General features: G+C 45.1%; 1 protein-coding gene across 3 annotated transcripts in view; it reads right to left on the minus strand.

The window, feature by feature from the left end:
* SH3PXD2A (SH3 and PX domains 2A) overlaps nt 1–26,514 on the minus strand; it is a 259,159-nt gene that overhangs the window by 130,364 nt on the left and 102,281 nt on the right. For all 3 annotated transcript variants that reach the window (XM_059821278.1, XM_059821277.1, XM_059821279.1), the window contains 2 exons: nt 19,332–19,408; nt 9,177–9,268 (listed from right to left, as the gene is read on the minus strand). In XM_059821278.1, the coding sequence (XP_059677261.1) occupies nt 9,177–9,268; nt 19,332–19,408 (169 nt within the window). The remainder of the gene's footprint in view (nt 1–9,176; nt 9,269–19,331; nt 19,409–26,514) is intronic.

A 26,514-nucleotide genomic window follows, 5' to 3' on the forward strand; every position in this document is an offset into this window, starting at 1 on the left:
GTATTTCTGGGAACAGCATGCATGAAAGACAGTCAGCTGCAGACCAGTCAAGAAAATGGAAAGGTTGGAAATGAATCTACCAATAGATCACTGTGCCTCCTACAGCCAGAGCCACTTGAAGTCTGGTATTTTTTGTACATCCTAAGTCCTAAGGAAGGTACCCCATTCCTCAAGAGACAGAAGGACAGAGAAAAACAGATCATCTCGGACACGTGCAGCATTCCAGGGGACCGTTCCCTACTGCCACAAATGTTTTTTCTTTCTGGGCTTGCTACAAGCAAGATTTTAAACAGCAACAGCATTGGGAGCTGAACACAAAACTCTGTGGATGTGAAACACTGAGCCTTGTGTATGTAATGAAATGGATTTCCAGTGCAAATCCTTTGGTGGCATGGGGTGAACAGGTGAAGCCAGGTGCACCAAACAATAATTGTCTAATGTGCTGTTATGATACAGCCAAGCCAGAAAAGAAGCACAGGTCTCCTCCCAACTCAAAGCAGAAGGCAGTGGCCCTCCAGAGAGACCTGACTTGCTTTACCGGTTGTTCAGCACTCTTTGACTGCTAAGGCTTCCTCCTCTCTTCCTCCCCTCTGCCACTGAATGGCAACTGCTGGATGCTAAAGGCAGTACCAGAGACTCTCAGAGTTCAAAGTCCCATTTACCAAGGAACATCACCTCTACTTCCCCATCTTTAGACAGAAATGCTCCACCTTAAATAAATGTGAGATGTCAACTTCACCTGGCCTGTAGCCAACAGCATGAAAACACATTTTAAGCAATGCCTTGTAACATACAGTACAGACTGATAAAACCCTATCAAATCTAATGGGATGTCTTACATTGCCCCCAGACAGTTCACAATCGCATATAGGGTTGCACTAGGCACGTGTACATGAGAGAAACGCTCTTTTTATAACCAGCGAGGCTACTGATCCTCAACGGCATTAAAAATAAAGGGACTCTCCAGAGAAGCAATGTCAAAATTGCATAGCGATCAACAATAGGAAGTGCAGAGCACTGAGAAGTCCCATCTGACCCCAGGCACCACTGGGGGATAATTTATCACCCTGGCAGCAAACACCCCATTGAGCACATCTATCCCTAGTGCCCTCCTCTTTGGAGTGGAAAAAGATCTTCATGAAACAATAGGGCAACCATATTAAATATAGACATGGCAATTACAAGCCGAATTCTTCTCCATGATATAATTATATTTGCAACATAAGCTGCCTATTCTTGTTTTTCAGAGACGTGACACACAGAGGACAAGACAGGCTATATTCAATTCTGTCATGTTAGGGAAAAGAAAACTGCACCCCATCTCCTTCTGCCTGGCAGGTCATGAGTCAACCGTGACAGATACCCCACTGCGTGCAATTAACCTGCTAGCAGGGGCTCACCAGAACAAGACATCCAGACAAGAAGAGGAAGTCCCCATCCCTCTTCCTCTCCTCCGTTCCAGGCTTATCCACAAAGCACAGCAGGGCCGGACGCTTCTCTTCTGTGTGGACCCAAAGATCTCTTTTGGGTTTATCAGCATGGCAATTCAACCCTATGGGCTGCCCCTATTCTGGACCATCAAACCAAGCATCACCAGTCTTTAAACAGAGACTTCCAGAAGATCCTGTGGCACTGAGCCAAACATTTCTAAAAGCGAGGGCTCAAGGGTAACGGGTGCCACAAATCCTTCACAACAAGCTTGATAACCTCCGAATCCAGTTATTTTGGTTCTGCTCCAATCCTGCCTCAGTAGCCCAGGTTTCCCCCACTGCCAGATGAATAAATTTGTTCTTTTGGCTCCCTAACTGGTTTTGCATATAGAAGTACCAGCAGAACAGGCTTTCCTGACAGATTTTGGAAGCAATGTTTCTTCCAACGTTGACTGATGATTTTAAAAACAAATTATTTTTCTAACTGGTCATTTCTAGAATTAAATTATGGAAGGAACGGGGTTTCTTTACCAGAATCAAATCCTCTTAGCAAATCTCTGAAACTGCACATCTGCAATCATACTGCAGATACAGCCAGGAGATGTGAGAGGCCTTTCCAACATCACAAAGTAAATCAATGAGACAATAAGGAGCAGATTTCCCAATCCCCTGCATTAACCACTAAACTTCTCCAGAAGGAAGGACTTTTATAGGTTAAGTTAAACATTAGGCAAACTGTTACTTTCTAATCTATGAAATAGGCATTGGCAAATTATCAGCAGTGATTGTTTCTTTAGGATATGAACAAAAATTACTGGACAGGAAAAAGGCCCTCAAGCCAACAGGCCTGGCATTTAGTTTTTCTGAAGGCAACATCTCCGTATTTCAAAACATCTCTTCAGGCCCACGTCTTCTACAGAGAAAGAAAAAAAAAACTGTCTTGAATTTGTGCTCCTAAACAGTAAACTTTTACTAGCACTGACACTCCCGTTGTGTTTGGTCCCAGCAAGGCAGTGTCCAGTGCCACCGCTGAAGCAGCAGCGTGTTGGCAATGCTCTGATCTCAGTCACATTCTCATGGATTTCGGATAAGTCTGGTTTGTCTTAATCCATCCTGTGCCTGTGACAGCATGCCGCTTTTAAACCTGGCAGCATGCTCATAACCAATCCAGGCAAAAGCTATTTCTGTACACTTGGCCACCAGTGCCAAGTGTCAGTACATTAAACTATCTTTGCTCCTCTCAGCCCTGTGTCCTTTCACAGTCAGACCTACAAAGCACAAGCAAACCCAAATGTGATATTCAAGGCAAGGAAAAAAAGCTCTTGCTATACGGTGACAGCAGTAATGCGTGCTGTTCCAACTGCCATTCTTCTACATCTTTTTTTTGTGGTTGCTGAACCTATTTTATTTAACATGCTTTCTGTTTTCCCCCAGGTTTATTGTTTGATATTTATCTACATATAATTTCTTTTTTCATTTTCTGGATGAGTAGCAAAAAGATTCAAATCTTCTCGCAGGAAGGCTGCGTTATTTGCTGGTATCACCGAAGCTGCAGCCAGTAGCAAATTTCAATATCCTCCATTTGATATTCCAGCTCAAATCGTTTATACATTGCAACCAAAAGGGAAAGTCCCACGAGAAACTGAAGAATAGGACGAGTAATGCATGTGTTACTTCCTTTTTTCCCATTCCTAGAGACTCCTCCATCCCTGCATTGGCTTAGTTTATTTAAGATAACAATCTCCAAGCGAGACCTTCCCAAAGATCATGATAATACGCGTTGATGAAAGGCAGCGTACACTCTCTGGGTATCTAGAGCCCCATTTGACAATGGGCAGGTCCCAGAGACTGAGCTCCCACTCTCCAAGTCAGAGGGGGCACAACTGGGAATCAGCCACACTCCACTCCTCTATTTCTGGGGCACAAGGCTGCCTGACTTCTCAGCCACAGATCTATTACAGTCCCAGACTATGGGCAGGATACTGGAAAGTACTTGTGCAATTTAGAAGCCGAAAAAACATTTTCACAACAAATTCAGGTGCTGAGGCCAAATAATTCTATATAAATACAGCCCTAAACCAGGCACCTTTGAAAAACTAAACACAGGTGCTCTGCTTAATTCAGATGCTCAAAGAGCTGTGGTACCTAATTCCCAGGAACATCAATGAGAGCTGGATTACTAATTAGGAGCAACCAAGCAAAGCTCGTGGCAAACTCAGCCCTAACAGGTTATTGCATCCTTAGCTACCTAAATTTCAGTGAAGGTGATTAAGTCATTCTTTGAAAATACTAACTTTTTCTTCCCTTCAGAACAGCAGGTCTTAACTGCCTTATCCTGCCACCACCTTTATTCAGAGCTTTTTCTGCTCTGTGTTTTACAATTTACTTCCCAGCTGATAAATCACATAAACCCCAAACTTCCATCTTTTTCTGATTTTGCATTTCTTAGGGAAATTCATTTCCATTCTGCATCTCTCAAGTGGAATGAATTTCCCTAATAAAATGCGTGCATTGAGCAGTCACAACACCACTGCCAAGTGCGGACTGTAACACCAGTTGTCATAAAATGGTGCTGATCACATTCTTGAACGATGTGAAAATTATCTGTACTGTAAGTGCTGTAAGAAAGAGCAATCACAAAAAAAGAATGACAGCTTCCCTCATAGCCCATCTGCTCAGGGACTCAACTATCAAATGTGTTGGGCAACACAATTCTAAAGGGATGAAATGTAAGAGAAATATAAGGGAAGAAATATAAGAGAAAATATTTGCATAATATCAAACAAATCAGAATAAATATAGATATTTTACAGATGAAAAATTTTCCTCCTCTACCAATAGGTGACTGAATTGTTATTACAGAGCAGATCAGAGTACATTTGGGAAACAGAAACAGTAGTATGCAAACACAGTCATGTTTATGGATAGAAAAAAGTGTATTAGGGAACTGTGCTTTAGCACTGGTAGACTCATAAACTAAAGCGTGCTTCCTTAGCTTCCTTAACATGGTTACTGCATTACCCTGGCAACTTCTTTCAAGATTGCTTATCAGAAATTTGTAATATGTGAAGAATAAAGGGAGAATTCAGCTTCCATTTTACAGTGGCTGCCTGGCATCTGAGTATCCGAGTGTTACACCAGTATTTATGTGATAGAGATACGATCAGTAAAGCTCATGGCTACAGACCACAATAAAGCATTTCTGTTCTTTGGTAAAAGCACCTTCAGCATTAAGTCCATTTCCTGCATCAACCCTCATACTACTATGTTGTATACCTAATAAGTTCCCTGGTTTTCCTGGATTTGCATATTCTTTGAAAATTGCTTTATGATTCTTACAGGAAAAATATTCTTAGATACTGAACACTGCTTTAAATTCAGTTGTTAATATTATTAGTGGTGGTTTAAAGAGAAATCTCATTTGAGCCTGCATGTATTTCTGCAGGGGGAGTTATTAGAGAACTGAATTCTTGGCTCTTGGTCTGCTCTTTAGACTGGATCGAGACCCAGAAAGAAGAAGTGAACTCTCACATGAGTGGTCTGGCTGTGGCATTTTGAACCTAACTGCAAAAAAGCCCTAAAAGCACTGGACCATATGCAAAGTCTAATTGATTAATCCTACTCTTTGGGTATTTCTGTTATTTCTAGTAAAAAAGAATCATTAAAAAAATGGTTTCTGAGAGTTTGTTTGTTGACTATGAGCCCTGGCCTGACCTCAGCCTTGAATTTAAATCCCCAGTAGAAGTCTGAAATTAATCCACCTCTGGCTTAGTTATCAGTAATTATAATTATTAACAGAAGTATCCAGTAAATGAATAGCTTTCAGTGACATGGTGTTTTAACTTAGAATAACGGATAAATAAAAATGCACTTCCTTCTTACCTTACAGTGCCTTTTCCCACAGCTATGCAGGATCTGGTCCTTACATGGGCACGGTAAAAGACACAAGCCCAGCCATCTGCCTATATACACATACGTTTGCTCAAGCACTAAAATTCCACATATTACAAACCTAAGCAGTTGAAAACTGCTCCTCCTGTACCAGAGTTGATGGTTTGAAGCTTGCTTTCTATGCAGCTCATCAGTGGAGCGGAGCGAGAGCAGCAGAAGCGGCTGCCCTGGGAACACCAGCACTGGAGCTCCAAAGCCTGCCTTGCACATCAGTGCTCCAAACGCATGCCAGCTCCCTTGCAAAGGACATGCTTTCACCATGTGAAATGGTTCAAGAGAGCTCCAGGACTATCCCATGGAGGGATTTAGTGTCCTCCTACAGTCTCTCCCATGCATCATGAAGGAAACCTGCTGTTGGGAGCTATCTGACCTGGAGCTAGCTCCACCGCCAGGAGCAGACTCAGAGGAGACTGTCAGCCAGTTGAAATGCTGTGATTTCTTGTGACATCTCTCCAGCTATCTGCCTGTAAGATACTGTACACGGAAGAGGTTTAATGGGGCTGAAAGGAATACCTTCTGCCTATTGCCACAGGACTCAAAAGCCTGGACCATCACCAAAACAGGAAACAGAAAACCTAAGCTGTGAATCCAACCAAACAAATTGGCCGGATTATAACAGTGTTGGGAAAGCCCATCTTTTATTTTAGCTGGATTGTGTGCCGCTCAGCACTGCGGGCAATCGGAGCACAGCAGCAGTAGTAAATGACCCTGTAGGGAGCAGCCTGCAAGCCAAACATGGCATAACCCGGAGAGGACAGTACACAGAAGCAGGGAGGAGGCAAGGGTAGGGCAGATGAGTTATAAGGAAGAAGCTGGGTACACATTTGTAAAAGTGCCTAAGGGACTTCAGGGAAACACCGGTTTCTTTTAGGACAATAGGAACAGATGTGAATGGCACAGCTTCACAGCTGAATTACTGCAGTAAAACATAAATTACTGCATGTGCATCATCGCAAGTCATAGCTCAGCAATTAAGGGCATGGATACCTCTCTGCACATCCCAGCTGCAAGGTAAACCAGGCTTTTTTGTGCCTCCTCCCTCGCAGTTTAAGCTGCCATGTTTTTCTGGTTGGGAGCACGTGCTCAGTCACTGCTCTGCAAACAGGTAATAACTCAATGGACTCTCTGGGCTCAACAACCCAAATGCCCCTGGGATTAAGGCTACACTCCTGAAAATCAGTTAATTAAACCCTAGGTCAGGCTTTGTCTTAGGAGGCTGAGCTGCTGCAGGAAAACAGAGCAGGTGACCATGAAACTAAAAATGATCTCATTGTACACAGAGAGAAGACATGAAGGCGGCACAAGCAAATCCATTCCTCCATCCCTTGGTGGCTGAGTCCCTCGCTTGGCAATATTTGTTCTTCAACCCAGCTAGTTGAATGCCATGTCTATGCTGATATATCAATATACGAACCGCCTCTGCACTGAGGGCTGAAAGAAGCAGCTGAAGAAATAAATAAAATAATTAGGGTAGTATAGATGCTGCCCCCAGGCTACACCCCTACTGCCCCCAGTGAGATCAACGATGGACCATGAGGTTCAGGAAGACTGAATTCACAGGGCTTGGGTACCACTGACTCACTGTTTCTGGAGGGGCTTGGCAGAGTAGCAAAACGAGGGAGTAAGTCGAGGATTTCTTTGGCTGATAGTGCTCCTTCCTGCAGTGACCGCTGAGGCTGAGAATCACCCTGGAGGTGTCATTCTCTCAGACCCTACACAGTGGTCCAGCGAGTGCCAGACCTCCTCCCTTCCCCCTCAGTTAACAGAAGAAAAACACTAAGATGTTTCCGTTGGCTTTTATATCATCTTTTTGTAGAAACTAATCTTCAGTTTCAACAATACATCTTTTGTGAAGCGCTCCCAGCAGAAACTTTAGACACCTTCCCTAAGATCTGTTTGCTTACAGAAGATGAGGTAGGATTTGTTTAAACCCAGCTAGATTAATGTCTTGCAGACATTAGTGAAGTGAGATTTAATCAGGTTATTGCTCTACATTTTCCAGGGAAATAAATCACACTTATTACTAGGTTGGAGTAAGATGCAAGGCTTGGGCTGAGAAAATTTAGTCTTTTTTGCTTTTCCTGGGGGGACCGAATAGATAACTTGAAAATTGTTGCAAGGCTGTTGAATAGGGAGCTCAGCAAAAGGCCCTCAACAACTTGTAGGAGGGAAAAGAGAAAGCAAGCCGTAATGGCTAGTACCAGCCATAGGGTGGACCTCAGTCCCCATTCCCTGCCTTGCAGAGGTCCAATCCTGACTATTTTACTCAGGCCTAATGCTGTAGGCTCCGTATCAGTATGGAAAGCAGACAGGAGTGCTAAACAGCGTTTAAGGCAGACTCCTGAGGTCATTTGAGATATTCCAGGTGGACTCTCCCATAACCCTGGCGACCTCACTCCTCTTCTGGGCGTCTGTTTCTGCCTGGCACATGGGGATGTCTCCTTGCATCAGAGAGGTGTTGTGGAATCAAGCAACCTTTGCAAACCTTCTTACAGACTTTAAGTGGAAACTGTGATGGTCAGCAGGTCTCAGAGTGTAGGCATATCCTGCTGCAATGGTTTCTGAGTTTGCAATATGTGTTTAACAATGAACATGCAACTGTATTTATTCACCCCAGCCATTTTTCTAAAACAAGGTTGGCTAGGAAAAAAAAAAAAAAAAAGCAGCTCTTTTTCCAGACCTTTGATTTCAAAACTGTTCTTTTTCTCATTTAAAAACCAAAAAAGACTTTGCTCTCAGCTCCGCCAGCAGTACTTTCTTTAGTAGAAATGCTAATACGTCCCCTTGTTTAAAACCATGTATGTGCAAGAGACAAAGTTTGAGAAATCAAACTGCAAAGGTCCTCTCCTCTACAGCAGCATGGGAACAGATAGCTGAAGCCAATACAAATCTTTCCGCTAACTACAGGTTTGCGTGCGCTGAAGTGCGCAAAACGCGAAAGCTTTATATCCATTTCCCCTTACCCAATGGGCTGTGCAAACCCTGCAGAAAGCAAATTATGGTAACATAGCCTGCAAACAAGTTTCAAATCATGCAACAAAGCAGCACAAAACATAATGGGACCAAGTCAAAATCTTACTGCAGAGCGCAATAAAATGTATCCTGTTCAGTATGAAGGAGAAAAGGAAATATCAGGCGAGGCAGCAGAGTTGCTTGTAAATACCCTCCTGCCAACGCTTTCCCTGGATAAATTAGCCCTCTGAACCCTGACTGCATCAGCATGAATCAGCCTGTCTGCTCCAAGGTAAAGGCTATGGTTCTGTTTCGTGTTCAATGGGAACTCTTTTCCCAGCCTTCCTTGGCTTCCTGCTTAGAAAGAATAGACTCTCCAGAGACAATTTTGGATCTGGACCACAATCTTGCTCCCTTCAGATAACTAAGTATCTCTGGGCAGGAGTACATTTAAAGAAGCAGCTGGTAATTATGAGCCAAGTGCTTACTGGCAGGATTTCCCTCTGCTGCTGAGCCAATGCTTTTGGGAACTAAATGACTCTTCGGTGATATTTATCAGCTAAAACCCACAAGCCAGGGGAGGTTCCCTCATTAGAACCATCAGCAAGAAACAATGTGAAGGTGGGTGGAGGATGGCTGAAAATTGTATCTGAGGGTTGCTTGACTCCCCTGTCCTCCACACACCCAACGTGGTTGTACGTAATTGCTGGGCATTTTCTAGGTAGTTCTTGAAAGCTCCAAAATCTGTTCCCACACCTACAGCAGTAATAAAACTAAATTACTTTTTCCTTCCAGCTAATCAAAATGAACTGAGCAGCACTGGAAATCTATCACAGCACTTACTCTTTTGGAGGGTTAAGGTCTTCTGGGCGAGCCTCGAAGAACCTGAAGACTTCATCGCACTGTGAAATGTGAGGAGGAAGCCGAACCAGCGCCTGCAAAACAAAACAGGGAGGGAGAAGCACTTAGGAAAGTCAAGTTCAAAACGTGGCCTCAAACATCTAAACTACCAAGCAAGAGGAGGCAAAACAGTCCTGGGGGAAGGGAATACAAAAGGAAAGCATCACGCCTGACTATTTACCTGAGAAGAAAGGAAATAGCATGTCTTGACTGCAAATGTCAAGTAGAATGCAATGAATTAAGACAAGCAATGGTTCTTAGAGTCAGCCAATGTAATTTTTTTGCCATGTTTACAAGAGCAGAATTTGGTCCACATGTGCAAAACTGTAACACTGAGTAGGTAAGTGCTCTGTGGCTTGCACAGTCTCTGTGACCTGTGTTTGCACAGCACCTCAAACAATGCAGTTAGGGCTTACAGCCTTTATGTCAATGCACACAAATTCAAGCAGTGAAAATCTACAGACTCAACACCCACTAATACAACAGATTAATGTGCTCCATAAAGCTTTCCATCAAGCACTGCCAACAGAAAAAGCAGAGTTTGCTAAAAAAAACCCCAACAAACCAAACAACAATTTGCCCCTATGTTAACAGGAAAGGAAGTTTGATGAAGTGTCTGGAAAAAAAAGGCAGAGAGGCTATTTCTGCATGAAGAAGGCTTCATAGCACACCCTGGCTAGCAATGTCCATGCACTCTGCAAGGCACTGGCACACAGCACTTGTTGTATTCAGTAATAGTTAAAGACAATTCGGGAAGCAAACATATTATGTTGAAGTGTACTGGAAAGCAAGGCTTCAAACCAATGAGGCAAGCACACACGGCAGAAACGTGCTATGAATTTGCTGTTCAGAATCCGGAGCTTGATGGCGCCAAAAAAGGCCAAAGAGCTGTTCCCAGCCCACAGAGATGGGACAGCAGCTCTAAGTGACATGACTCTGAGATTGCCTCCAGAAATGACCAGCAGGAGAGGAAAAGAGGCTGGAGTTCACCTCCTCCTGTGCTAAGTTATGTTGAAAATAGGCCACAGGTTAAATATAGACCAAGCTTCTTAGAGGTGCTGTAAACCTGTTTAACAAAATGAGATTGTCTGGCTTTTTTGCTAGTTGAAAGTGGGACAAACAATCTTGAAAGACAGATGAAAAACTGCACCAGAGCTAAATGAAGGTGCAGTAGGGTGAACTGGTTATACTAACCCATGAGACATCCGATTGATCTTGGTCAGACACACCAGAAGGCCCAGCCAAAGCACAAAGGCAGGACAGGGCAGTTGGTTACCCTCACGGCTGTTTTTAACTAGGCTTTAGAACTGGCCAGATTTGTTTCCAAGACCACTCCTGCTTGGGGATGTGAAGGAAAAGAGCTGAAAAATGGAAAAATCCTGCTCTGAAACTGCAGGTCTCCAGTATTAGATGATGGTGTCTTATTTTGAGGTGACCTGAAATTCAAAGCCAAGTGCTTCCACACCTACAGCTCTCCTTTCCCCGGGGGAGGGATGTTATAAGAACACACGGAAAATCCATTTGATATCAGCAGGCCTGTGAAGAATGAGGCCCTGGCCTTTGGTCATGTGCAACTGCACTATAGAGAGGAAAAAGATAACTCGCAATAAGGAAGCAGCATCACACGCAGAAGCTGGGCAGCAGCCTGGCTGGTGCAAGGGCTGGGGCATGCGTACGGAGCGCTACTGGTTGCTGCACTAACACAGGATGAAACATAACAAGTGGAAAACTCAAATTTGAATGAAGGATGCTCTGGTCCCCACTGCTACCCACTCAATCTTGCCTAAAAGCCTAACAAAGGTGTGAGCTCTCTGCCCTTATTCCTAGTATGCATAAACACATGCATCCAGCTGGCAAATCAGGACTAACACTGGGAAGTCAGGAATTGCCTGGGAATAGTAACAATCACAGCATGTTGAAAGAACAAGAGAAATGCCTTGCCAGTACAGGCTAACAAGGACATAGACAACATTAAAGCATGTTTTATTCATCTGCATCTCAAGCAGGAGACAGACTTACACAGAGAAGCAATGCTGTCTAACCAACAGTGGATGGGGCTGACATTTAGTGATGGCCCTATTACTAATACCTTTGTTGGTTCAGGCACGTCACTTAATCTCTTTCCATCAAATCTAGCAGGGATATACTTCAGTTACCCCTTTACAATGCTGAGCAATAACACCTAATTCGCAGAAAGGTTAGGAAGCTCAGATATTTAGTATCTACAGTGTGTTTTGAAATCTCAAAGGGCTTGATCTTGTGCAGTCAATGGGGCAAGCACAAGCACTGCAAATGATACGTATCATTACTAGGAAAACACAAATACCCAAGCTGTATGTATCACACAGGGGGTCCTGGACATCAGACACCTTCTCAAAGAGTCACCACTTCCCTACAGGTCACAGGTGTTCACCCTTCCCAAAAACCAGGCTACAGATGTTAATACTGAGCTGGAGCACAGAGTAGGTTTTCAGTGATGGAGCAGCACAAATCCTACCAAGCTGCCATGGAGATTTGTGTTTCTAAATCTTTACAAGCTTTAGGAAATCTGACCCCCCTGAATCTGTGGTCCCCTGCCTGGAAATCTCCAGGAGCACCGTGGTCTTGCCAGGCCAAAGGGGGGTAACTGAAAAGCACCTCTGTGACCCCAGGGTTTCGCAGGCAGTGGATAAAAATCAGACCAGGCCATTTCCACACCCAACCATCCACCTTCCCACCCTACAGACACGGCAGCCCTGGGGCAGGGCAGGCTCTCCTGCTTCTGAATCACCTCCCAAAGTACTGCAATGTTCAGCCCAGTGCATGGGGGTGAAATGAAATCCACCTGGAGGTAACTTGCCATTGCATGTTTTTTGGGGAGCTCTGGTGTAAGTCTACAGCCAATCAATTTTTACTTGTTTTTGTTAAGGAACAGAAAAAAATGCTAAGAAAGGCTAGGAAAGTGCAAACAAGGGTATAAAACCAGGCAGAGCCAGTCTATTGATTTTGGACAGTGGCAGAGAGCAGCAACGCTTTTTTGAGAAACAAACATCTCTTCAGCAAACACACAAAGTCCACCCAGGAGCAAGCCAAGTCCAACGCGATTCCAGCGAGAGAACAAAAAGTGCATTGAGGAGATGAGGGACACCACTGTCACTCTGCAAGGGGAAAATGCAAGTTTCTGGCATTTTCAGCAAGGCAGTTCCAGGAAAGAGCTGCAACAGCCTGGAGGAAAGACTGCAGGGTAAAGGAAAGAAGGGTAAAGAAAAAGAGGTGAAAGATGGAAAAAGTGTGGAAAGGACAGGGAAGTGACATTCTTCCTGGGATGTGGAAACCAGAGGTAAATGGACACAGCTACAAACAGCAAGCATCCAGAAACAGCAAGGAATTTGCACAGGAAAAGTGAGAGATAAAAAGTGCCAGCGAGCACAATTCAGCCTTGCACAACCACCGAGTATTATCAGTAATAGCATGTTTCCTTGCTCGGCGTGCAAAGGCGGATGTGCACTGCCCAGACCTCACATGCTCCGTAGGAGATATGCTTTTATGTGCTGTTTCTGCCTGTAACGATGTCTGTCTCTCTATATTACAGGTTTCAGACAGTCTTGCAGAGTGGATGATTCAAAAGGCTATTAGAAAAGCTGTAACATCAGGCAGGGCGTGAGCAAGCAGCCCTCGGCACTGGGGATGGCCGGCTACTCACACAGCGCCAGCTCATCTGCAGGCAGGCTGCTGCACGCCACACACAGCATTCGAAGCAGAGCAGAGCACCAGGCGCAGGCAGGGGTTCATCGCTTAAGGTTACGTGAACTGTAGGCAGCTCCATGGGACTACAGTACAGCTCAAAGGCTTCACAAAATGCATGCACATGGCTATAAAACCATGCAGGTAGTTTTAAGGATGCACGGAGTGCTGTGTGTTGCATTTATGCAGATACATTTATAAAAAACAGATGCACAGACATGTATATGTAGAGGTATGCGGCGTGCATGTAGGCATGTGTGTATATACGCACAGAATGATATTCACCCCACTGAACTTTGTATGTCTAAAATGGGAGACTGGTCACACTTGTCTATCAACTTGTATAGTTGCTAGAGAAAGACCAATGCCTTCAGGGGCTGCTCTGTCTACTCCACCATGGATGTCTAGCTCTAGGTAGGGTAAATCATTGACTGTCTCTCCCCGCAGCGCACTGAGGGAGTTCAGATATATTGCTCTTGGATCCCTAATGTCCAGTGGGGTTAATCCCAGCTCTGCACACAAATACACAGAGACAGCTGAGAATACCGCATGGTTATGACTCTCTGACTTCTCATATTAAGTACCCTGTTCTCAATTGTTAATCATTTTAATTAACATTAATCATTAGTGCCAGACATTTGGGAATGGCAATGAGTCCAGCAAGGGGGAATGTGCAATTAAAATAGTTCATTTCTCAGAACAGAGAAATAAATTGTTTCACCTATGTGAAAACACTTTCCATTTCTGTTTTGTTGAGACCCTCAAGTAACTCCAAGCTTGTACCCAAAGCACTGAAGTGTGGAGGTTGCATTGCAAACACTGTCAGACAGAGACATGGATGAAGAGCACATGGTGGTGACTCAGACTGGAGACGTGGGGAGATGCAGGAATAAATAAAGAGCTGAGGGAAGAAGGAAAAGAGGGTGCAGAGTTTTGGGAATGACTGGGACATAGTTCTGGGCCTCTGGCATGGAAGAACCATAAGGCAATGGAAAGCGATGCTCTACTCCAGGTGCTGAGGGGCACTGCAAATAATTAACTCTCATTACTGCAGCTGGTCTAAACACATCAGGATTCTGAAATGTATATTAAAAATGACAGATAAAGTTTAAAAGTTTTTCACTTAAACTCTTTCATTCCTGACCAGGACTAACTATTATTCCATCTTCAATCAGCCCTAGCTTAGTTGTACAATGGATAGAGACAGAAACATCTGTCTATCTGTCTTGACAGGTTCAAGGATTAAACCTTGAAAGAGAGGCAGGACTGAGAGACCAAGAGGGAAGTGTTTGTGAAGTGTGGTCTCTCACACTGTGAACGTTAATAAAAGAATGACCAATATTCCTGGCACTGATGTGACTTGCTCATCTAATTTTTATTTAGGTGGTGTGCATTTGAGTATTCAAGCCTCACTACAGAAAAGCCTACAAACTTCTACTTAAATTCACCTCCAGTCGGGACAGCATGAAGGCATGTGACAAATTCAGGTAAGTGTTTATGACAATGTGACTTCACATCTTAAGAGCCTCCCTGCACAAAGATGCTCCCCTCAATTAGGACCAACACGCACAAAGACGCAAGTCTGCAAATGCTGGCCTGAGTCTTCCCAGAGGGCTGCGTAAGGAGAAAGCAGTGGTTTTGTGAACCACCGACCTGAGAGATCCTTCTTGATCACAGGACGGTACATACTGGACAAGCACACACCAGAGGTGTGTTTGGGAGATCAAAAGCTTAATAAATAAAATGCCCCTGGCAAGGCAAGGCTATGAAGTTGCTCTTTCTTTCACATTGGCAAACTCCTAAAACAAATTAAGAAAACCAGGCCCAATGAGCCCAGAAGACTTCAAATCACATTAAACTAATTCCAAAGCTACAGTTAAGAGGGAAATCATCCAGAGATACCAATTCCAGTGGGCAGCACACATTTACTGGCAAAACGCAGTTTGTTTGGTAACTCACTCAGGTTACCAGTAAGGACACCCAGACCCTGCACTTTCATGTTTACAGATGAGAAAAGTCCTGGAAATCTTCCCCTGTGTGTCCCACTCCTCCGTTTTTCATTGCAACTTCAAAGTTTCTCGTGGCCTTAGCAAAAACACTGGCCTAATTACCTCTGTCATGGCATTTCTCTCAGCTGGTAGAATGCAATGAAGAATCACCCAGGCGTGAGGGGTTTGGGAGGCCCGTGCTGTAGGGTGCAGAGGTCTCATGCCCCTCATACAGAACATTCTGCAGACCTCCCCTTACTGCCAAGTATCCCCACCAACTCTCAGACGGCCTCTGCCTCACACTGCTCCTGTGCTTGGTGCAGGAACCACAACACATCCGAACAGCAGAAGTCAGACCTGCTTCTCTGCCACGCAAATCATCATGCTCTGTCAGAGACAGTCTGCAAAAACAAACCAACAAATGGTCGAACACTTGCACCACTCATTTGCCAGGGCCCATCTGTGTTTCGTCTTTCCAGGGCAGGTGAAATGGATGGAGAACCCTCATCTGGCAAAAAAATTACCACAAACTTTGCATCTGAACATGCCTCCCTCCTCTGCTTCCTCACACACCCCAGTGGACAAAGGTCTATTGTGTCATTTATTCATTTTATTATCCCATGTCAGATTTTCTCCATCAACTTCACCCACATCATTCCAGCATAATTCTCTAAATTTTTCAAAATTAAGCATGCTATCTGCCTACCCATTTTAGGACTAGCACGGGACATGAGCTTTGCACTTGTCTTTTAAAGAAGCAGGACTGAACTTGTCAAAATGATGCTCTTGCTCTACAGTTCTATACAATTCTCTAAAGAGTCAAAATATCCACTGGACAGGGGAAGAAATGCAGAAAACAGCTAACACTTCCAAAGAGGTAGGCATGATCCCACGCTCAAGTCATGCACATGCACCAGTAGCTGCTACAGAGTAGGAAACCGTAGCGAATAATATTATTGTATTAGCAAAAGAAAAAAAACATTTTCCCTTCTTACACGAAGAGGGGATGCATTGCATTTCACTTCAGCTTCCAGAAGTTAGCATCAGAGCTGAGCAAGTCACTTGGGTTCCCTCCGTAGTTACAGCTGAATGGAGAGAGACCCCGTGTCTGGTTTAGGCTGGTGACGTGAGGCCACTCTGGTTCAGACTCACCACCTAATTTTCTGTTACCAATTCATGACTTTCTGTCATTCCTGGTTAACTTCATATTGGGATGGAAAGATGGTAAGGTTATGAAGGTCATGTTCCCAGAAACCTTTTAAGTGGTGACCTTCAGTGAAGGTAGGAAGAAAGCATTTCTGAATTTCTAAAAGCCTCTGCTAAGCCCCAGAGATGAAATCCTGTCCCTGCTGAAGGTCAGTAACCGAACTACCACTGACTTCATTGAACCAAGAAGCTCTCCTTCTACAAGCTGTTTCCCTAAATTCTTTGTACATTTGAAGTTCAGTGCCTGACTTTCATCATGTGGATGTGGCATTGTGGGATGTAGCTTGATGGGCATGGTGCTGTGTGGTGGGTGGGTTGGTTTTTGGTGTGTTGTGGTTTGTTGTTGTTGGGGTTTTTTTTTTGGTGTTTTTTTTTTTTTTTTAAGGTTGGACTTGATGATCTTACAGGTCTTTTCCAACCTTAGTGATTCTGTGATTCTGTGATTATTTTCAGTCTTGTGCACTTTCATATCCTGGGCCAGGATTGGAACAGCAGTAACATAGGACAATCATTCTTTGAATAAATGCAAATTGGATGAACCATAAATGTTCAAAAGAAAAACTTACTCTCATAAAATGTGTAGACTTAGAAAGGTTGGGAGAGCTATGAGTTGCAGCTCTCAGGTCCCTCTGTTTATTTACGCAGGTTGCCAACTGTGTGCTGTGGGATTTAAGAATGACTGGGTACATCCTGTGCCAGGCAATGGTGTGACCAGCTACCACCTTCATTTTAATTAGGACGAGGCTGTGTCATACTGGGTGATAGACAGGACATCATAGCTACATCTATACTGTTTTTGAAGTGTGGGTACAAGCTTGCCTACCATCCACACTGGACACAAATTAATGTCGGGGCATGGGTTTGGAGTAAAATGCAGGGGATGGAAAAAGAAGTTTGGCATTGTTTACTTCCCAGCACTGGCCAAAGCTCCCACTTACCTGCAGCCCAGCTGTTCAGGCACAACCACATTCATACATGCTCCAACAAGATACACCACAGGGGGAAGGATGGGTTAGCCAGGGCCTTCTTTCCTTAAAGACCTGACGTCCCATGCAGAACAACACCATGGAGGATGTAGCCCTCCTGAAGCATGCACACAGACATGAGATGCAATGCCTGCTCAAGCTTTTCAGTGACTACGAGCCTCGCTCTCCAATGCCATCCAGATTTAAACATCTTCTACAGTGAAGTAGAGGCAAATTAAATACAAATTACAGTAAACTGCAAATGAAATAAAAATATACTACATCAGGCACAAGAAACTTGTGAGCCAGAGATCACTGGAAGCTGGGATAATATTCTGGAGGAGTGACTATAGGCTTCTTGTACTCGTTGCTGGGCGCTGCTGTGGCTGCTACTGGAGATGGGAAACACTGGGCTGGCGGAAACTGGGCTAACCCAACACGGCTGGGTCTATGCTCATAAAAGCAGCACCTATTAATAAACAGGTTAAGTAAACAGCTTGGCTTTGGGGAAGCATCCAGCCATGTCTCCGAGCTGGGCAGCATCATCAAGTCTTCCCCATAACATAGAATCATATAATAGAATCATATCATAGAATGGTTTGGGTTGGAAGGGACCTTAAAGATCATCTAGTTCCAACCCCCCTGCCATGGGCAGGTACACCTTCCACTAGACCAGGTTGCTTAAAGCCTGGTCCAACCTGGCCTTGAACACTTCCAGTGTTGGGACATCCACAACTTCTCTGGGCAACCTGTTCCAGTGCCTCACCACCCTCATAGTGAAGAATTTCTTCCTTATATCTAATCTAAATCTACCCTCTTTCAGTTTAAAGCTATTACTCCTCATCCTATCACTACATGCCTTTGTAAAAAGTATCATCTGAACCAGACCGAACTGAGCCAGACTTCTCCAGGAGAGAAAAAAGGAAGCGAGGAGGAGGGCAGCAATCACAGCGCCGTGGTGTCAACGAACGTGCCAGCAGCCAACGCCACAATATATCCCTCGGCCGTGACCAGCGGGGCGCCGGCAGGCCCGGCCAGGTCAGGTCAGGTCTGTCTGGGGCACAGACAATGGGGTCCCAGAGAAGCAGCTGCCCCCCCGGCATAAGTCACTGCTTTCTCCATCGCGCATCTGCTGGGTGAACCCTGACATCAGCCCTCACCGCTCCTGTCGCGGGCAGTTCCTGTCTGAAGGAGGGTGGCTGGGGACGCAGAAAGACCCTACATATTTTAAAGAGAGCCGTTTGACCGCCGGCAGGAAGACAGTGCATTAATTGTCGCACAAGAAAGACTGATCTCATGAGATAAGACTTTAATTGCCGCTTCCTCGCCGAGGGGGGGGGGGGGTGGTGCAGATGGCATGGGTTTCACCGCCTCCCACCCCAGCATGCCTCAGGCACTTCGGCGATCTGCTCCCAATTTTGGATGAGCAAATGTCTGACTGGAGAAGTTCTTGGGAATGTATTTTTTCCCCTCCACCTGCTCCTCTGGCTTTCTAAAAACGGAAAGAAAGCCCCATGGGAAATAAGAGAGGAAGTCTGGGATTTAAATTATGCGCTGACTGACGTGCTCGATACCTCTACAAAAACTGGGTATCCGCCTTGCTTAGAAACAACTTTTAATCTACTGTCAGAGGATTAATTATCATCAAATCATAAACTCTAAGCTAGAAAGGAAAGATAGGGTGACTTAACCTTCTTCTCAACACAGCCATGCTTTTCTGTCCTGCAATAAGTTTCCAGGCTTTCACTCATCAGGAGAAGCACTCCTGGAAGCCGCCAGTCCACCTCCCCTCCTACACCAGCCGGCACTGTCCCTCCTGCGGCGCTGGGGGACAGAAAGGCAGGGAACAGAAGAAAATGCCTTCTTAGTTGTGCCTCTCTGCCTGTTCAACTCCTGCATTCATCAAGGCTGAAGTAGAAATAAAATCCACACTTAGGGCAGAGGAGGCTTACAGCCTTTGCTGAGTAAATCAGGCATCAATCTGGTGCATAAAGTTTGCAGGGGAAAATGCTGCGAGGACCCTGGGAGCAAACAGCGGCCTCTGTTTTAACCTGCCCCGCTAGTCCTGGTGGTGTTTGGGAAGGACCATCCTTCCTTATGATGGACTCAACACAGATGAAGTTCTTAGTGGTATACGGCAGGGAAAGCCCAGCGTTGGTGGTGGCTGCGAGCCCCCACACGGCAGGGCTGCCAGACGCCTTCCCCAGAGCTCTTACCCTGCAGTACTCATCGATGGGCTTCAGCCTCTTCACAGCTACATCTCGGACATGGCTCCTCCGGAACAGGATCTTACCTGAGGAGGGAACAGATGAAAGGGGGGGGTTAGGGGCATCACCTGCCGCGTGGCATTGCACTGAAGCACCGAGCAGAAAGGTCGGCAGACAGGGTTTCATCCCCGGCTCCAGCAGCGGCTGTGGGCAGTGCCAAAGGCTGAGCTCTACAACCCCGTTACGTCCTGCGACGGAGGAGTCTCAGTACTGGAGCTGTTCGCACAGCAGCGGCTTTGTGTGACTGCGGCCCCCCGTTGCTACAAGACAGACAGGGGCACACTCGGAGGAGGCACGAGCAGCAGATCCACTCCTGCCCTCGGAGCAAACTGCTCAGAAACACACTGCGGGGCAGGCAACGGAGGGACGCAGGTCAATAGCTATTATGGGAGCGTGCATGGCACCTCTCGCAGCTGGATGCCGCCGGTCTTAAGTTTGCACAGGAGACGCAGGACATGGCCAACAACTACCACAGGCACAGCAGCTCTGTGAAACCTTGGTGACTGCCACCGAAGTCCTGCTTGTGTGAACTGCCAAAAGGGGACCACAGCGACTCACGGGGCAGAGGGAGTTTTACTGATTTCATCCTGTAGATACCACAAAAAGTTTTGGTTCCCTTTTAGTGATGGCTTTATCCTGGAATGGACCAATACTATCTTATGACTCCCTTCTACTTCAGGGCCGCTTTGGCATGTCCGTGCTGACAGTGCAGGGAGCATCGCTGGGGTGGGATGTGGGCTCCATCTATGCCCCATCCCTGCCCACTCAGCCGCCTCCGACTGCTGATGCTCCTGCCCTTGCAGGCAGACAAACCATGCAGCCAGCTCACGAGCAAATACAAGGCTGTTGGTGACAGAGCCCTTATAAATCTACAGAAGGAAACCAAGTAATAGAACAAAAATAAACAAACTCTCTTTTTTTGAAAGTCAAAAAAAAAAAAATAACCTCAGTGTCCTTACTGGATGACATTTCTGCAAGCCAGTTAAGATTAAATAAACGGCTGGGTTTTGTGTGAAACTGATTGCAACAAAGTTTATCAAAATAATCTAGAAGCTGAGTTTCCCCACACACAAAGATGTCATGGAGTTGGTATTTTTTTGGCTTGAAGGGATTATATCTTCATCTCCTTTTTTGGTGGTTTTCCTCCCTTTTTCTTTTGTGCTGTACTTCTTTTAATGTAATGAGACAAGAATAAATTATATGTTCTCCTTGTGGTGGAATAAAACAGTATCTGCCAGCAGCATTTAATCCATGAAATGTCTACATAAAAAATCCACTGACATATATACCACCCCCTGCTCCAAACTTCTTCTGCCAACAGGCAAACGAGATACTCATCCATAGGTCATGGGATAAGAAAATGGACTAGGAAATGAAATCAGATCCAAAATCTGAATATGTGGCTTTGATTTTGTCATGATTACACAAGTTGAGAGGTTAATGAAATGGCAGCCTTTAACAGTCAAGTAGCAGAGGCTCTAAACCCTCCCAGACTCTGCCCCTTTTGGTTGCCTTTTCCTCCATAGCTGCTAATCGGGAAGGTGTTAAAGCCTTTTGTTTCAGACGGTAGAAAGTGGTTTATCTCCATCTGCAATTCTGGCAGCAAAACAGTTTGTCCTTGTGAGGTAAAGACACTTCCTAGTGCCATAAATTTATCTCTCTAGGTTCCCTATGGTTCTCTCATTACAAAGCTGGTGCTGAGCCATCCCTGTAGGATGCGATGCCACACAGTCACAGAGCACAGGGGAAATCTTCAATAGGTGTCTGAGATGTTTGCCCGAGCTTGAGCAATTTAGCCAAAGGCTGCTGCAGAAGGAAGATGGCACTTCAATCTCTGGACACACCAAAACCTTGCTGCTCTCCTGCTTCTCTGTCTGGTAAATGGGGAGAACTACCTGCACTTCCAAAACATTTCTTATTATTTCTGATAGCCTCCAGGATCATACTGTACTTATACTGCGTAACTGCTGTAAGCCACTTTTTTTGGGGGAAGGAGTGTGGGGGTAGTTGTAGAGAAAAGACTAGTTCTTTTCCCAGTGCTCCAGAAATGCTGGTGCAGGAGATCTTGGTATTTCTTCTTTGCAACTTTTATAAATATAAATATACTGCAAAGAGAAAGTGACATTTTGGAAACATTCTCACTTTCTGGCTTTCCTGTTTTCGGCTCAAGCCACGAGTCGAAAGTCGAACCGGTGAGCATGTGAAAACATAAAGGAACCAAAGACTTAAACACATTAAAGATCTCCTGTAAATGCAATTCAGCTTTCCTAAAAAGACAGTTTACAGGGAGGCCCAGTCTTCAAAGTAACATAATAAATGAAAGACTCAAACATAAGAAACAAGATAAATATAATAAAGAATGTTATATTAAACACAGAGTACAAAAAAGACCCCAGAATATGACAAGTCTTAATTCAGTCCTTAAATGGAGATGGAAAATATCAGGATGACTGTGGTGTTAGGATGAAGCAAAGCCCAGAAGGTGCTTCCATTTTTATCCCTTCAGAAAAAGGAAGATTTTCACTTTGCAGTTGGAAGCTGGAAAAGGCTCGATGAGGGCTGTGGGGAAGATTTGTAGCTGCGCAGTCCAGTATAGCATGCAAAACTGAGATCTGGAGAAGGCTGAGTAGTTTAGAGCACCATGGAGTAGCAGTCAACAAGGAAAAAAGCAAGAATTAAAACAAAGACACTCTGCAAGCACATCCAGTTCTGGTGGGCAGCAAGGAGGAACCTCAACCTTGCAAATCCTGGGCGTCCTCGGGCAGAGAAGCCTTGTTGCCAGGGGTCGAGAAGCATCTCTACGGAGGGACAACTTCCCAAATGCCCAGCTTCTCCCCTTTTCTGGGAAGACAGACTGTGTAGACAGATGCTCAGATGAATTTGTCACAATCAACCATCAGGAACCACTGCAGACCCAGTACGAGTTACTACTGCTTTCTCCATTTCCCCCATTTCTACTGGTTTTCCTCCAAAACCAGGGGAGGTCCCATGGGATTGGAAAAGGAAGGTAACCTGAGAGACCCATGCTGTACACTCTTTATGCTCTCCAAGTGGCTACACTAGATGCAAACCCCTTTAAAGGAAAGCTTTGAGTAGTGAGGTAGTTAGGGTCATCCCGTTATCACCATAAAAAAATAAAGAGCAGGCAGAGAGCAGAGCACTGGGGGCACGTAAAAGCCAGCAAGTAGCCCTCAGGATGAAGTGGTAGGGAGCATTTCACGCAGCGCTAACACGAAGCTGGGAAGTCCCGGGGTGGCCAGTAAATGCAGAACAGCCCAGGCAATTTCCTTGCGAGGGTGGAGTGGTGGTTTATGTGCCACTTGGCTTTTCCTCTGGGTAGTTTCCACATCTCTAAGGAAGGGATCTACTTCTAGGCACGTACATATAGTGCTGCTTCCTCTCTCCTGAATTTTACTGCAGCTCTTTTAAGCCTCCTCAGGCATGACCCCCCCATTTTACAGAAGGACAAGCGGCTTGTTTACCATGCTGCAGCCCAGCTAGGAAGTGAAGGGGAAGTCTGTCTTGGTCTCAGATGGGGAGCTATGTGGTATGGCACTGCCTCGTGCAAATACTTCATTCACCGATGTGCCAGGCTCAGACCGGGCCAAGGGAGGTCTGGCACATGTTAGAAAGGACTCTGAGGACTGCAGCACTGGGAAAGACAGACATGGGAAGACCCAGGGCTCCAGCCCTGCTGCTAATGCAGGATAACAACATTTTTACCCTTTTTTCTTTAAAGAAAATATTATTCCTAGGATATTAATATGGATAAGAGGCAAAGTATCAGGTTTAGCATTGTAGGGGACATCTCTTCATCTCTCTGTATATATATAGATGTAGTCTTTAATTCCGCGACCACACACCTCTTCTCCCACAAGACCTCAGTTTCCTCCTGCATACACAGTGGGTGCAAAAAGTGGGAAGAAAAAAGCTATGCAGGAGACTGTCTATCTGGCAGCTGATTCTGCAAGCTTAAAGGTATACTCTGAATATCACTTTATTCCTGCATAACCTCATATTTAGAGTAGCACAGATTTTAACAAGTGCCATGGGCCCCAAGAACAAACAGGCTTAAAAGCATCCCAACACTCTGGTCCTCCCATTAGCCTACAGGTCTGTGCTGAAGACACCAGAAGGGTCCATAGCCTAATGCTTTGTAGTGGTCAAGGACATGGTTCGTGCAGGCAAGAAGCCCAGCTCCTGGTGGGCTTGGTGACACCATGGAGCACAGTCGAGGGCATCACTGGGCAGATAAGCACTAGAAGTCCCTGAGGGGATGCCTAACAGGAGAATCCAGTCTTTCCTCTTCAAGGGAGAGAGACATAATGCTATACAGCCCCTACAATCACAGCAGATGTCAGCTGTCACAGCAGCTACTGCCATAGACTGGTGATTTGTAAGCTCTAAAACAGCTGCTAAAACAAATCTCCTAATCACACCTTTCACTGCTGAGAAGAGGTGCTGCATATCTAGGCCTCAAGACCTTCTAGAGATGTCTTCATGATCTTCCCACTGTGGTGCCAGTGGCTCAGCCCCGAGCTGCCAGATTAGCTGCTCTTTGGACCCAGGCAGTGAGTGGGAGCTGTGGCAGCGGCAACAAGGAGGCAGGGAAATTGCTGTTTAGATCTTCCAAATCTACCAAAGAACAAATACACCTCTTGCTCTTACTCTCTGATTGCTGAGCTTGAGTATCCTTTCAAGGGATGTCTGAGTGATGGATTGGTCTAAGGACACCAGTTGTTTCATGCAAGGAGCATCTGTCAGAGGTCAGGAAGAGCCCAGACTCACTGTCAAAGGGACGATGGACAAATGCATATTCACATTTAATCTTCTACTTCAAGTACCATCACCACACTTCAGAGGGCAGTATGTGAAGCAAGCCATATGACAAATACTCAACAACAGACAGCCTGAATATTAGTCGTGTAATGTCTCATCTGATTTCTATTTAAAAGAGACATGTGCTGCCTCCGACTACAGAAGCTCCAGCTGTGGAGGCTCCGGCAATCAGCTGTCTCCTAAGAGCTGGGAAGAGCTCCTGCTTCTGCCTCTTCATGTTGTTCTTGTTACTGTGCTGTTGGTTCTCTCCTCTTTTTACCTGAGAACCTGGGAGGTACCAGCTCTGTATATATATTGCCAAGCAACACGTTCAACCTAAGATCAACTTCTCAGAGACATGAGTCTGCCTATGAGATGAGGTCAGACTCTTTTGGCAGTTACACTGGAGTTGCATCAGTAAAAAAGAGTAAAGAATTTAGCCCTCATGCAGTTACAGGTTCTCCTTTTGGGCTAAGTGGCTTCCTCCAGTGTAACTAAAACCATTTTGCTGCTCAAGTATTTTTATGAAGGCTTCTACTCCTTACACATAGCTATAATTTTTTTTTTATACACTGAAAAAGCACAGATGTGCAATCAGATATGACAGAAATTCCCTTCAACCCATTTAAGCTGTGACATCCATCCCAGAGTCCTGCAAGAAAACTTTCAGGCACCTGTCACACAATGTAATTCCTAAATGGAGCATTTAAATACGCACTGCTACCTTGCAATGTAAAATAGATAACTCAACAGCACAGCACTATGGGATAGAACAATGTTATGGTTCTCATGAAAGTACATGTGATTGTCAACCAGATGGCAACCTGACAGCGGCCAAAAAAGAGGCGTGTCCCTTACAAAATAATGTCTTACTTTTACATGGGGATCCCAGTTTCCATGGATTGTTTAATCCATGATTTCCTGGAGTCAAAAAGCCAGTGCCAGGGTGCTAGCACTGATGGCATTTGCTCCTGACAAAGAAAGGGGAGGGAAATGATTCATACTGTTTCCACCGGTGGGAGGGGGAAGGACTTTTTTAATAAGTAGAAACTTGTGTCAGAGTCAGAACTGTTGGCTGAGCGTGGCTGCCAAAGAGCCTCAGTTGATAAAGGCCTTTGCTAATCAGCAGGAATTACTATGGAAGGTGACAAGAGGTGATAGAGACAGATGGGGCAGCCAGGAAAGCCAACACAAGTAATAACAATATTGCCCTGAGATATGGGGGATGATGGGGAGGGTGTCCTTCTGTACTTGGATCCTGTTTTTAACATGCATAAGCTGCACTGTTAAAGAAGATCACTGAGAAGCAATAAAGCACGGGAAGTAACATGGCTTGACTATAAAAGAATATAATCCAGAAAGAGAAGTCTTCCTGCATTAGAAGAGATAGGCAGAATATGCCCTTATGAGAATAATTACAAGGGGAGACCAAAGACAGGCAAGAGGCGAGGCAAAGAGGTCCTACCTCTGAACCTGGCTGCTTTCCACTGTCTGTAGGGGTGGCTACTATCTTCCAGGGACAACAGCATCACTCTAGAACAGCTTTTCTAGTACAGAATTGGGGAATTCAAGCACCAGGCACAGGTGGAAGAAGGAGAAAAGCCATGAGCACGGATGCTGAAATTCAGGAGTGACAGATGGGGGCCATGGGGTGCAAATCTCAAGCTAACAGCTCTGTTACTGTTTGTACAGTGTTTTGCATAAGCCAAGAGCTACTTCATGATGCTCCGTGTCCTACTGCTATCACTTAAACAACTCACTGCTCCTCTAATCTCATCCTCAGCTGCCCCAGCTGCAAATCTCCCACCTCTCCAAAGCAAGGCAGGAATCATGGTGCAGGCAAATTATGCAGCGTTTGATCTGGAATGGGCAGACAAAAGTGTTACAAAATTAGCCTTTCAGTTTTCTTACTGTGAGGCAGCTCTCTGTCCATTGGTCTGTATGCACCAGCAAACCCAAAGAGATCGATCACCTTGCTTAAACCAAGTTTACAGCCAGAATACAAAAAAGTAAAGCATCTACCCCACACATGAGGATCTCAGCATGAGCACAAGTCCCTGGATGCCTTAAAACTGAACTTTCCAGTCTGTGAGTGGTTGCAAAATGTTGGGAGTGTCGATTCAGTGAGTAAAATCTTGAATTTCTGCAGTGAAATTGCCTCCGTGAACCACATAACCCAGCCTCCCCAAGGTAGAAAGTGAACTCATTTGTAATTACTTGTTGCAAGTCCTACATTAGACTGCAAACAGCCAACTGCTTTTAATTGCAGAAAGCAGTCAATTTGTCTGAGGGGAGAGGGAGAATGGTATTAGAC

Source organism: Gavia stellata, chromosome 9, assembly GCF_030936135.1.
Source record: "Gavia stellata isolate bGavSte3 chromosome 9, bGavSte3.hap2, whole genome shotgun sequence".
NCBI lineage: Eukaryota > Metazoa > Chordata > Aves > Gaviiformes > Gaviidae > Gavia > Gavia stellata.